Source organism: Chrysochloris asiatica, unplaced genomic scaffold, assembly GCF_000296735.1.
Source record: "Chrysochloris asiatica unplaced genomic scaffold, ChrAsi1.0 scaffold00374, whole genome shotgun sequence".
In the NCBI taxonomy this organism is placed as follows: Eukaryota; Metazoa; Chordata; class Mammalia; order Afrosoricida; family Chrysochloridae; genus Chrysochloris; species Chrysochloris asiatica.
In genome coordinates, this window is record NW_006408892.1 from 1914821 (window position 1) to 1928647 (window position 13827).

At 47.1% G+C, this 13827-nt stretch overlaps 1 protein-coding gene across 1 annotated transcript in view; it reads right to left on the minus strand.

The window, feature by feature from the left end:
* Positions 1-1228: 1228 nt before the first annotated feature.
* The window catches only part of SUGP2 (SURP and G patch domain containing 2), a 29334-nt gene continuing 16735 nt past the window's right edge, over positions 1229-13827 (minus strand). The window contains exons 4-9 of the mRNA XM_006876315.1: positions 8642-9111; positions 7917-8028; positions 6840-7279; positions 3411-3472; positions 1949-2085; positions 1229-1349 (exon numbers count right to left, since the gene is read on the minus strand). Coding sequence (XP_006876377.1) covers positions 1229-1349; positions 1949-2085; positions 3411-3472; positions 6840-7279; positions 7917-8028; positions 8642-9111 — 1342 coding nt within the window. The remainder of the gene's footprint in view (positions 1350-1948; positions 2086-3410; positions 3473-6839; positions 7280-7916; positions 8029-8641; positions 9112-13827) is intronic.

The following is a 13827-nucleotide window of genomic DNA, read 5'->3' on the forward strand; positions in this document are numbered from 1 at the left end:
CGACCTTCAGTTTCTTTTCCTCTGAGGCAGAAGCAGGGTGTCCTGAGGACTTGCTCCCACTCCTCTGGAGGAGGACCCCACTGTAGCTTGTCTATGGATTCTGAGAAGACATGCAGGCATGCAGCGTCAAGCTGCTGGCAGTTCCCCCACTAAAACCAGACCTACTGTGCTGGGTTGAGATTCTGTTGGCCTCTTGGGTTCATTATCCCACACGAGGCCCCCACCCCCCACAAAACACTCTTACACATCAAATCTCTCCACCTGCTACAAGAGCTTCCAAAGCTTGTGGTTCACACCCCATCTGTACTCTGGAGAACAGTCAGAACCCAGGATCTGAAATTGCTTCTGCATCCTGCATGTGGATAGAGCCTTTCTGTTATGAAGAGCTGCTCCCTTGCACTGGAAAAGGGGCTGGCGGATGGCATAGCTTCTGAAGAGGGAACAGAGGAGGACCTGCAAGGCCTACTGCTACAGGCACTTAGAGGAAACCGAACAATCAGCATATCTGAAATGGCATATTCTGTACTATTCAAAGAAAGTCAAGCCACACAGCTCGTACCAGATGCTCCCTAGCCGTCTGCAGCTGGGCTCTGGGTCAGCAGCACGAGGTTAGAGAAATTGCTTCAGACTTCCATCTCTCATAGGAAGAGAACAATTTTGTTCAAAACTGAGTTGAAACTTAGGGATACAGAGAGGGGAACAGTTAAAAGAGTTGAAATAACGAGGACAATGATGAGGCCGACTCTTTTTGGAAGAAGGACCCAAGGACCCTAGGAAGGGCTGGGCAAGCTGCCCACCCCACAGCACTGGTGTCCAGGCCCACCCACCACCTCCTGGGACAGCAAGTCCATTCTCAACTGAGGAACAGCCTGTTTCCTGTTGGCAGTACAGGGTGGGCGGTTGTCATCTGTGAGACAACTTGAGTGACAGAAGCCACACAGGCAGCCCATTGCATGTATATAGCAGGGAGCAAGCCTTGAGCCCGTGTGCACGGCTCTTCTGGGTCCTGGATGGGAAGTGCACAGGCAGCTGAATTCAACTCATTCCTTCAGCCAGCCCTGGGAAGCAGTGGGTTGCACAGATCCACACTGAAAATTTCCTGCTTTCCTTCCAGATCCGGGTTCTATGTCTAAGGGTGGGATGTTATGTGTAGGGGTGGGAAGAGTGACGTTTCTGGAGGGAACGTCTATCTCAGACTAGCTTGAGTTGGCACCCTGGGTGCACATACCTACTTGTTTGCTCGCTTGTGTCTGTACATCTGCATCATCCTCTGGCGGAAGACATCAAAGGTGTCTTCTTTATGCTCCTGCCCATCAGCCCCCAGCCCCTCACCTTCTGAGGCAGTCCCCCTGCAGGAGAAAGCACAAAGTCAGCCCTGCATGTAGGAAGGCACTCTCCTGCCTGCAGGGATGCTGACCTAGATGCTTCATAGCGACCCTGGTCACTTGGCTGCACGTCAGACTGCGCCGTCAGTGGCCGAGCAATTTAATTTAGTCTGTGGGTGTAAGCGTGACGACAGCCCCGGGCTGGGCTCTCTCAACAGCTGCAGTGATGGGGTCCTGGAAAATAGGAGCTGGTAGTTTCGAACTGTTGACCTTGAGGTTAGCAGCCCTATTCATAACCACTATGCTACCAGAGCTCCTTTAATAATTTACTAGTGATTGGAATATGAAAGTTGGAAACATATACTCGGCTGTCATGACAGGACAGAAAAATCACTCATAGCTGGAACAGGTATAGAGTGGAGCTATGTGTGTGGACAGTGAGCCTTGCATTTGAACTCTTGTTAAAATTAGAAGTATGGTGGCTGTCAGCCTGTCTCCAGCACAAGAGAACCATCATCTAACTCAGGTCAAAGGACTAAAGGAATTCCCCACTCAGCCCTTCCCATGGCATGGTGCTGCCTGTGAACTACCACAGCACCCTCCCCTGGGTACCGGCTACATACACGCTGACTGGCTCTCGGATGCCACCTCCACAGGAGCCCAGGCCGTGGCCCTCCTTCCAGCCCATCTTCTGGAGCATCTGGAAGCCCACGTTCTTGTCTGTCAGCTTCTGCTGAGCGAATTCCAAGTCCTTGGGCTTCTGGGCAAAGAAGGCATGTAGAATCAGTTTCTTCCCAAGAAATGTCTCTCAGCCAAGGGGCTTGGCTCCTCAAACTCCCAACATGAGGTCACAGCAAACTGCCTGAACAAGACCAAACTCATACCCCTAGGCTCGGCTCCCACCTACTGTTCATACCGAGTGCAGCACGGTTGATGTGGCAAATGCAGCAGAATGTGGAGTCAATATTTTGGGGTCTCCAACATCCCTATGTGGAGTTTTGGGATCTGAGCTATCAGAGCCCAGGCGAGGTGGTCACTGGCCTGAAGCCCCAACAAGGTAGATGAAGCTGCCCAATTCTGCCTAGCCTCTCAGATCTGCTATGACTGGCAGTGGTGCCAGGACTGAGAGACAGTTGTCTGGGGGTGGTGGGTCCTGAGGCCTCAGGCGAATAAGTAGAACTCTGAGCACAGACCACAGTAAGGCAGGGTTGCACCCAGGCAAGGGAGCCTAGGGTATAGATGTAGAGGGTGTTGCCTAAGGCTGGAGGACAAATCACTGTGAAAGTTTGAAAGCACCAGTATGCCCTGCCCTCCTCGAGTTTGGCTCCTTTCAGCCTGAACCTGTGCTCCCGCTGATTCATTAACTCCTGTATGTCCTGCAGAGCTCTGGCAGTATCCATACCCTGGAAGCAGGCACTGTGCAGTAAGCAGGGCGGCCTAACTGTCCTTCCGTCCCCATCTGGAAGTGCTCTGAGGGTAGGGAATGGCTTTATATGGACTTGGGGAACCCCATAATCCACCTCAGGGAGTAAGTAGCCTGAACTGGCAGCTGGCTCTGCCATTGGTCAGGTAGCACGCACAAGGAGGCAACGATGGACACCAGCCAGCACCACACAGAACAGGAGTCCCAGCAGGATTCAGTCCAAAAGAGTGTGTATTGGCTGCCTCCCTTTGCCAGCCCATGACCAGTCCCATCACGTAAGCCCCAAGATGTCCTCAGCTGAGGGATGTCCCCATGGGGCTGTTTACATCTGGATGCTCAGGCACCAGGTTCCACTGCACCAGAGCCAAGGGGCCAAAAGAGCATGGCTGAGGAGCAAGCCAGGGACTCCAAACAAGGTCCTATAAGCGCAGTGAGGGAAGTGGCATTGGGCCTGTCTGGCTTCTGAGGCTTGCCCTCAGAGGTGCAAGCTCCTAACCAGCTGACTTACCTCGCATGGCCTTGGGAAGGAGAGGTGGCCTACTGTGCTTGACATGTGCTCACATCTTAGTGGAAATAGGAAGCTACAGTGTCCATGAACTACCCCCCACTCCCAAGAGCTGACTGCTCTGCTTGTGAGGACTCATGGAAAAGGGCAATCTCACCTTCTTTTTGGACATGGGACGACCTCGGGGCCGGTCATAGGCAATTCGAACTGGCTCATGAACTGGAAGACAAAAAAGAAAAGTACACATACATACTGTTGCCCAAATTATTGAGGGGAGAAACGTAAGGCTCATTCACAGCTTCTGATGACAGCAAGTACCTTTGATCTACATGCTCCCTCCCACTCTTGTCCCCCTCCTCCACAGCCACACTTGCAGTCATAAGGCCTTAGCATGGTACAGCCAAGGTACACCTCACTTGAGGAATGAAACTCCACCAAAAGTGAAACCCCAAGTTTGTAGCAAAGGAGCTGACATGTGGACTACCTGCCATGACAGCAGGAACAGATTTTGCTTCAATGGATGGATTACTGCTAGCAGTGTCCACGCAGCAAACATATAACCATTCATTCCCCTGGCTTTTCAACCAGGGTGTGACTTTTTGATGAAGATCAAGTTGGCATTCAAAGAATCTAGAACTCTTGAGATTTCTACTTCCCGAGGACACACTGAGTTCTGACACACAGTTCTGACCCGGGATATGTGCGAAGGACTCGAGGTGTGGCACAATAGCTGGAGGTCCATTGTGTTCACCTGGCTCTTGAGAACAACCCTGGAGGGATTTTTCCAATGTAGGACTGTGACAACAGGTTGGTAGGGTGGGACGGGGACTGGTAAGCATCTGGAGAATGAGGACAGTACACAACCCTCACTCTCAAGACACCACAGGTGGGTGGGGGTGGGAGAAGCAGCCTTGGTAAGAAGGGTGAAGATGCCTCCATCCTTGACACAGAAGGTCAAGCCTAACTTGATTCCATTGAATGACAGTTTGTTGTTGTTAGGTGCCACTAAGTCAGTGCTAGCAATCCTATGTGTATCAGAATGAAACACTGCCTAATCCTGCATTGTCCTCACAAGTTTTGTTTTGAGCCCACTGCTGCTGCCACTTTTATCCATCTAATTGGGGGTCTTCTTCTTTTAGTTGACCATCCATTTTACCAAGCATGATGTCCTTCTCCAAGGACGGGTCCCTCCTGACAATATGTCCAAAGTACTAGAGACAAAGAAGTTATCACCATCCTGGCTTTTAAGGAGCATTCTGGCTACACTTCTTGCAACACGGATTTGTTGGCTCTTCTGGAAGTCCGTACTTTCAATATTCACATCAACTATTCCATATTCATTGTCCAACTTTCATTATGCATGAGAATGAAAAAACAATGGGGTTGTCAGGCCCACCTTAGTCCTCAAATTCACATCTTTGCTCTTAAAACACTTTAAAGAGATCTTGTGCAGATTAATGCAATACACATTAATGCAATAATGATTTCTTGACTGCTGCTTCCCTAAGTGTTGATGGTTGATCTGAGTAAAATGAAGTCTTTGACAAACTCAACTTTTCTCCATGTCTTGATGTTATTTATTAGCCCAGAGGTGAGGATCTTTGTTTTCTTCATATTGAGGTACAACCCACAGTGAAGGTTGTCTCTGATCTTCACCAGTAAGTATTTCAAGTCCTCTATGCCTTCAGCAAGGTTGTGTCATCTGCCGATCGCAGGTTGTTAATGAATCTCCATCCAGTCCTGATACCACACTCTTCTTCATATAATTTAGCTTCTTGAATTATCTGCTCAGTAGAGAGATTCAATTTAAGTATGGTAAAAGAATACAATGCTGGCATACATCTTTCCTATTTGTCATTCACTATCTCCTTGTTTCGTTTTAACGACTGTCTCTGGTTTGGTTCTATGTACAGGTTCCTCATGAGCACACTTAAGTTGTCTGGAATACCCATTCTTCTCAATGTTATCCATAGTCTGTCATGATCCACAGCTGAAAGCCTTTGCAAAGTCAATAAAGCACAAGTAAACATCTTCCAGCCAACATGCAACTGACATCAGCTATAATACTCCTTGTTCCACATCCTCTTCTGAATCTGGCTTGAATTTCTGGCAGCTTTTTGTTGGATGTACTGCTGAAATTATCTTCAGCAAAATTTTACTTAGATGTGTAGTAATGATAACGTTAGATGATTTCTACATTCCACTGGGTCACCTTTCTTTAGAATGGGCACAAATGGGACCTCTTCCAATCAGGTGGCAGGTACCTGTCTTCCAAATTTCTTGGCATAAACGAGTGCCTCCAGCACTATTATCAGTTTGTTGAAACATTTCAGTTAATGTTTCATCAATTCATGGAGCCGTTTTCCATCAATTCCTTCAGTACAACTTGGACTTCTTAAATACCATTAGTTCTTGATCATATGCTATCTCTTGAAATGGTTGATCACTGACCAATTATATTTAGTACAATGAATCTCTGTATTTCTATCATCTTTTTATGCTTTCCACAACATTTAATATTTTGTTCATTTGTTTTTAAGTCCCGTTGAGTCAGTTCCGACTTCTAGAGATCCTGTATAGGGTTTCCAAGGAGCAGCTGGTAGGTTTGAGCTGTCAGCCTGTGGTTCCCAGTCCAGTACTGATCCTACAGTGCCACATCATCAGTAGTCTACTTTGTTCAGAGAATCCTTCAATACTACAAAGTCAAGTTTTGATTTTTTTCCCTTCAATTCTTTCAATTTGAGAAACTGTGTTCTTCCCTTTGGTTTTGTAGCTCTAGGTCTTTTCACATTTCATTATAATACCTAGTCTTCTAGAGTTACCCTTTGAAATTTCTGTTCAGCTCTTTTATTTCATCATTTCTTACTGTTGCTTTAGCTTCCCTACATTCAAGAGGAAGTTCCAGAGTCTCTTCTGACATCCATTTTGTCTTTTTTTCTTTTTGTTTTCTTCCTGTATGTTGTTCTCGAAGTTCTATCACAATTCTTTTGGTCTCTGGTGTCTAATGCATCAAATCTGTTCTTGAGATGGTCTTTAAATTCAGGTGGATACTCAAGATATTTTGGCTCTCATGGACTTGTTTTAATTTTCTTCAGCTTCAGCCTTAACTTGCATATGAGAAATTCATGGTCTGTTCCACAGTTGGTCTAATGATACTGAATTTCTCCATCATCTCTCTCACAGATATAGTCAATTTGATTCCATTTGGTGAGGTCCACATGTATACGCTCACCTTTTATGATGTTGAAAAAAAAAAATATGTGCAATGAATAATCAGTCTTGTAAAATTCTAGCATGTGATCTTCAGCACAATTTCTATCACCAGGCCATATTTTAAAACTACTAATCCTTCGTTTCCAACCAACAACACACAACTAGAAAGTCACCGGATATGGGAGTGCAGACGTGGGTATTTGCCAACACACTACTCTAGGGTTGAAAGGTCAGAGCAGATCACCAAGGTCAGGGTACAGGCAGAGGCAAGAAGAGGTCAGGCCAGGAAGCAAGGGGTACAGGGCATCCATATGCTTATACATCCCCCTTAGGTGAGGGAGCATGGAGACCCCTCTACCCCTCCGGCTCTCACCTTTGGGCTCTTGGATGAGACAAACCCTCTTGGGAGCTGGAATCATGCCGACCTTTAGTGATTTGCTGCTGACCCTCTTTCGTGGAAAACAGATCCCTGTGGAGGCTTGAGACGGGGTTGGGGTGCTGACTGGGGTGTCCTCTGTGGCCACACTTGGGAGGCCATCAGTAGGGGTACCACTCTTAGAGACCCCAGATGTGTTGGCCTCTACTCCTGGCCCAGGGGCCTCCCCTGATGCAGGTGCCTCCTCCTCTTCCTCTTCTTCCTCCTCTTCCAGCTCAGCCTCCTGCACAGGGCGTTCAGCCTTAGAGGCTTTGTCTCCCTCCCGGGTGTCTGCTTGAATGGTGAGTGGAGATGAAGAAAAACAAATTGAGGGGCAAAGTTCAAACACTTTCATCCGATAGAACTTGAAAGCTGAGCTGTTCTGGTCATGCAGGAACCTGAAATGAAAGAAGAGGCACAGGTCAGAGGGGGTGTAGCTGGCGGCAGGATGATATAATGAACCTGACTTCCCTACACAGTGTCACCTCACAACCAGCATAGGCTGGAGTATGGCAGCTCTTGGAGTCAGAGAAGCAGTATCCAGTCCCAATCTTTAGCATCCCACTCTTCAGAAATAGGGAGGTAACTACCCCATGGCCCCACTTCCCATGGGGATGGCATCACCATGCAATCATCCATCACTAGGACCCAGGTTAGAGCTGAGGACTCAGGGCCCAGCAGTGACCATGAGCTTCCCCTTACCATAAAAACTAGCATGACGGGGGCCAACTCTTCTCAGGCTTCCCAATTCCTTGGGCCAAGTTGGAGCCACTGTGGCCCACATGCCCCAAAAGGCTGGCCTTTTCCCTCTTAGCTCTGTGCAGTTTCCTGGACATGTAGGCAGGTGCCTCTGCCCCAAATGACCCTTCGCTTCTCTCCCCTGGCCAACTGCAACTCAGTCTTAGGTCTCAAAAAAACATCTCTCTGGGCTGTGTACCAGAAAGTCTAGAAGCTTCTGCTACAGTGTGTTCCACTCCTTGCAATGGAAGAGTCCCCAATTCTCCAGACACCCTGCACTGGCCACGCAGTACATACCATAGGTCAGGGTTGTCAGCACTATTCTCAATGCTGAACTGCTCGATCTCTGGTCCCACCTGTGCAACAAATCGTGCCAGCTTCTCCGCCGTCTCCATTGTCTTTGCATCAACTGCAAGCATAAGGCACTGTCAGGACTGGCTCTGCATGCTCTGCTGGACAACCTTGTCACAGGCAGCCCCACTGCCCAACACCAGGCAGATGTGGCTGGTCCTGTGCCCAGAACCCACCTGTCAGCAGATACAGTCCTGTCACCTCATCATCTAAGATAGTGTCCCAGGACTTCTGTTGCAGCCTTGGCGCCCCCTCCCCTTGTGCAGTCTCTGTTCTGGGTAGTCTGCCATGCAGCAATGGTGGCTATGCAGGGTGGGGCTCCCACCTCTCCCACTACCAAGAAGTAAGCTCAGTCCACAGGGAAAGGCCTCGGTGGAGGCCATGTCACCACTCGGGGGAACCCATAGCTCGGCCAGCCTGGAGGAGGGAGCTGAAGACCTAGGGGGTGAAGAAGCAGGTGGAGGGCCAACAGCAGCCCCAGGAGAGCAAGCCCAGATGGGACTTTCCATGTAGGTATGATGAGGAAGTCACAGGGGGGCACTTCTATGTACCTGTTCTGGCAGGCTTCTCACTGACCAGCCTCACCAGACTGCAAAGGCCACCACCCCTCTGGGGAGCCTTGAGATCTCGGGATGGGGCGGGACTAGGGGAGAGGAGGGAGTGGCACTCACCGACAGCAGATTGGCAAGGAGAGGCTGTCTGAGAGGCTTCAGGAACATCCATTCCTTCTGGTTTGGGAGGTGGGCTCAAGGCCCCCACGCTGGGCTCCTGAGGAGCAGGTACAGCTGGCTCTGGTGAGCCGTTCCGCGAAGTGGTCTCTTTATGTGGCTTGGCAGAACCACCCCGACCCTGGTGGCGCAGCTTGGTGCCCAATGAGAGGAACATATGGGTGCTGGGGGTTGCACTCTTTGACTTCCAGCCTCGAAATCCCTGGGCTCGGAGAAGGCCTCGTCGCCGCCGCCCCGGGAGAAGCCGCTTTTTGAGGTTGTGCACAGCCTTGGCGTACAGCATGGCCCTGACGGCACACTCTGCTCTGTCTGGCTGCCGGCCATCGCTGCTTGGGACCTGCTTTCCCCGTTGCACTTCTGCCAACCTCAGCTTGTAATACTTATACTCCAGACTGTCTTCGTCAGACAGAAACCTGCAACAGAAAGGGTCAACAGAGCAGCTGTTGAGATACTAAGTTGCTACTGAAAGTAGTTCTGTTGAGCACTTTCTGAGGGTTGGGTGCCTGGAGGTCCTTGTGCCAGGCCCAGACACCATCCTGCAGAGACTGGCTGTACAGAGAGTCACCAAAGCCCTCCTCCACCATACTGAGCAGTACTAAGAGGCCACAGGCCACACTAGCACTCAGCTATTCACACCCTGGGCCTGCTGGGCACAGGGGGACTCCCTCCAACTGTCCATTTCTACTACCGTTAGACTGAAATTTATAATATTTAAAAAAGACTCATGGAAACAATACAAAAGACTCATGAACCATGTGAACCAGAAACCTGAAGAACTGGATGGTGTCTAGCCACGACTGCCAACCACTCTGATCAGGAGCACAGAAAATCCTGGATACAATGAGACCCCTGAAACTGTGGCCCTTAGACACCCTGTTCAAACCTGGACCCATGCCGGAAATAGCTTACAGCCAAATGTTAGCTCTGTAGACTGTTATGACACACCACTGCACATCAAACAACATAGTTAACAGTATCACTTGTGAAGAAAGTATATCTCAGAACCATTAACCATAAGACCCAAAGGGCAGCAATTGCTCCAAAAAAAAAAAAGGCTCAGAAGGTAGGAAGGGGTAGGAAACGACAAATGGAATAGAAGAAACAGAAGAACGTTATTATATTGAGGGAATTGTAACTAATATGGGGATAAAGTGTATAAACTGTTGAATGGAAAACTAATTTGCAGTAGTGAGTCAGGCAAGATGGCAGAATAGGTAGAAGCACTAAGCGACAATATGGGAGAGTAAGTGAAATAAATACAGATGGTGATCCTTGAACACTGAGTTCCAGAAAACAGAACAGAGAGGTGGACTGAATGCTGACTGAAAGAGGAAGCTCAAGAGGAGCAACAAGACATTAGTAATACAGGTAAACTATCACTGGTGCTCTGGTAGTGTAGTGGTTACAAATCGGGCTGCGAACCACAAGGTCAACAACTCGAAACTACCAGCTGCTCCGTGGGAAAAAGATGAGGTGTTCTGCTCCCATAAAGATTTACAGCCTTGGAAACCCGGTTCAGGGTTGCTATGGGTAGGAACCGACTCGACTGCACTTAACAACATCATCATCACTGGTGTAGAATGGAGTGACCGTCATCTTGAACGTCTGCAGTTGGTGGCAGACACAGCGGCCTGCAGGTGACAGACAAGGGGGATGTAGCTGGGGTGTGAGCAGTGCTGCCATCGCCAACACAGTGGCCAGTGGCACCAGCCTCTGCCTGGGTTCCTTCTGGAGGCCTATGAACACGCCCTGAGCCACACTACACAGTGAACTGAGAACTGTGTTCACACTTCCTTCCAGTCTCTATCACATCCACTAGGAAAGAAGCAGTGAGTGCCTGACAACAGACCAACATGTTTAATCATCGATTAAATATAATAAATAAAACGGCACCACAATGTCTTGGAGAAAACAGACAATTTCAGCTTACACAAACTAACAAGATGTTGGTAGGTGCTATCGAGTTACTACTGATTAACAGTGACCTTATGCACAACAAAACGAAACACTGCCTGGTCCTCTGCCAACCCCACAATTGTTGCTACCCGAGCCCATTATTGCTGCCACTGTGCCAATCCATCTAATTGGGGGTCTTCTTTTTCTCCAACGCTCCACTTTACCAAACATGGTATCCCATTTCGCCAGTGACTGGTACCTCCTGATATGCCTGAAGTGTGAGAGATGAAGTTTGGCCATCCTGGCCCCCAAGGACCATCCTGGAAGTACTTCTTCCAACACAGATCTATTTGTTCTTTTGGCAGTCCACATTACTTTCAATATTCTCCTCCAACACCATAACCTCAAATGCATCAATTCTTCTCTGGTCTTTCTTATTCACTGTCCAACTTTCACATGCATATGAGGTTTTTGAAAATACCATAGTGTGGATCAGGTGCATCTTAGTCCTCAAACTGACATCTTTGCTCATCAACACTTTAAATAAAGAGGTCTTATGCAGATCTGCTTAATGCAATACATTGTTTGATTTCTTGACTGCTGCTTCTATGAGTGTTGATGGTTGATCTAAGCAAAATGAAGTCTTTGACAACTTCAATCTTTTCCCCATTTATATATTGTTTATTATAGTCCAGTGGTGAGGATTTTTGTATTCTTTACATGAGATAAATCCATACTGAAGGCTGTGGTCTTTGAACTTCATCATTTAAGTCCTTTTTACTTTCAGCAAGCAAAGTTGTATCATCTGCATAGTGCAAGTTGCTGTCCATAGCTTGTCAAGATCTACACAATCAAAAGTCTTTGCATAGTCAATAAACCACAAGTAAACATCTTTCCGGTATTCTGTTGTAAGTGAAGACCCACCTGACGTCAGCAATTACATCCTTTGTTCCACATCCTCTTCTGAATCCTGCATGAACCTCTGAAAATTCTGTCAATGTATGTTACAGCTGTTTTTGTATTATCTTCCATAAAATTTTACTTCTCTGGGGTATCAATGACATTGTCTGACGATTTCTACAGTCTGTTGAGTCATCTCTCTTTGGAATGGGTACAGATACGGATCTCTTCCATACAGTTGGCCAGGTAGCTGTCTTCCAAATTTCTTGGCATAGATCAATGAGTGCCTCCAGTGTCACATCAGTTTGTGGAAGGATTTCAATTTGTATTCCATTAATTCCTAGTGCTTTGTTCTTTGTCAATGCCTTCAATGCACCTTGGACTTCTTCCTTCAGTATCATTGCCTCTTGATCATATGCGTCTTTGTTTATTTTTTTAAGGTTTTTTATTGTAGATTGAATGAAAGTTTACAGGGCATATCATCAGTTTTACATTCAATAAATCACACACCTTGTTTCATTACAATGATTATAATCCCCTCCATGTACCATCAGTTAACAAGTATTTCTCTCAGTTCACTTTAGCTTTTATAAATAACAAAGAACAACAAAAAAACCCCTTCAGGTATATATAATTTACATATCAAAAGGGCACATTCTACAAGTCTGCCTCCTAGCCACCAGCTCTTAGTCCCTCTCTTCTTAGTCCATGAGTCTAGAGTCCTCAGCCACTCCCCCTCTCCATGCCCCCATCTTCTGGCATTGCTCCTCTGGATAAGATCCTGCATTCTGCTTGTGCGCTTCTCTCTCAATGGTCCTGTTTCTGGACTGTAAGATTAACTGCTCCCGTTTCTGTTACTTCTACCTTTACAATAGTTGACAGTTGCAATTAGTCATGATAGTAATTACTCACTATTGAATCATACAAATCTTATCCCCATCTCTTTTCACCAGGACCATCTCGACAAATTGACAGCTATTCAGTGGGGACTCTTTCTTTTCCCTCATACTCTTAAACTCCCTCTTGAAACCTTATAAGCCAGTCACTTCGTGCCTTTATTGCCCCATTTTAGGTAGCCAATTTCTAAGTTGCCTGTCCCAATCTACCCTGTGTATAGATAGATGTGATAGCATTGATACTTCATGTGAAGACTCTTTCCCTCTCTATTGGTAGAGTAACTACCTCTCTGAGGTTAGGTTCATCAAATTGTAGTTTACCCTTGTTTCCTTTACCAAAAAAAAAAATTTGTTGTTGCAATCTTCCTCTAGTCCAGTTCTGATTATTGAGCCATTGAGGCTAGGTCAAAAGGGTACTGTCTGCAAGTTTGGGTGTTCTTGTGCATCTCCCCTCACTTCATATCAGCTGGATGCTTCACTCTCAGCTCTAGTCCTTGTACATGGGCTGAAGTGTCCTCAGTTCTCACCACAGATTGAACCAACCAGCCCTTCCTCTTCTCTTTCTCATCTCCAGGTCAAAGGGATTCAATGGACTGTGATTGAACTCAGCCCATTTCTTCATTGCTGCTTTCCCCCCTCTTCTACTCACCAGTAGACCAATGTGGTCACCAGCAAGCTTACATGCTTGTGTGTTCCCTTTGAGTTTCAGTCTTAGAGGGGAGTTTGTCCTGAAGGCATTTGATTGCTAGCCTTGGTGTCTTCCTGGCAAACAGCTTGCTTATTCTTGTAGTAGCCAGTCATGCTGACATTTTTGTTAAGGGTTCTTTCTGATGATCCTTCTTTGAAGATGTATCTTCTGTCACTGTAGCTGTCCCAGTCTGTTTGTCCCACCTCTTAAGGTTCTGGATGGGACTAAGGATTCCACCTAAGGTCTTGTATGCCACAAAGGCTTTGCAAGAGGCCTATTTCACTGGGCAAGTTCTAGAACCCTTTTTAGGTATTCCAATCAGTTATAGGCTGAAGGTGGGCTTATTAAGTTTCCTCTAATCATGTTGCCCAACATTTCTTTCTATCCCACTCAAGTGTTTATTTTACAATAGTAGGCAAGGGAAACTAATATTCTCAAGACAGTCAAGCATTTTAGTATTATTTCCCCTTCAAGCTATACCTAGATTCCTGTATCCCAGAGCCCTGTATTTCCAAGGTTGAGCATGCATCACTGTTTACCTCTATCCCACTTAGGCCATGCAAACCTGTCTCAGTGTTCCCCTATCTTTTTCTTCTGCCTCCTCCCCCCTTCTTGTATTGCCCTCTCCAACACACAAAGTAAACCCTCCACCCCAACCCCATTGTGGTTACTTTATATTCCATTAGTTTGTCCCTCCATTTAAGATAGTCTATTTTATCCTGTAATCTACCTGACCTTCCCACCACCTG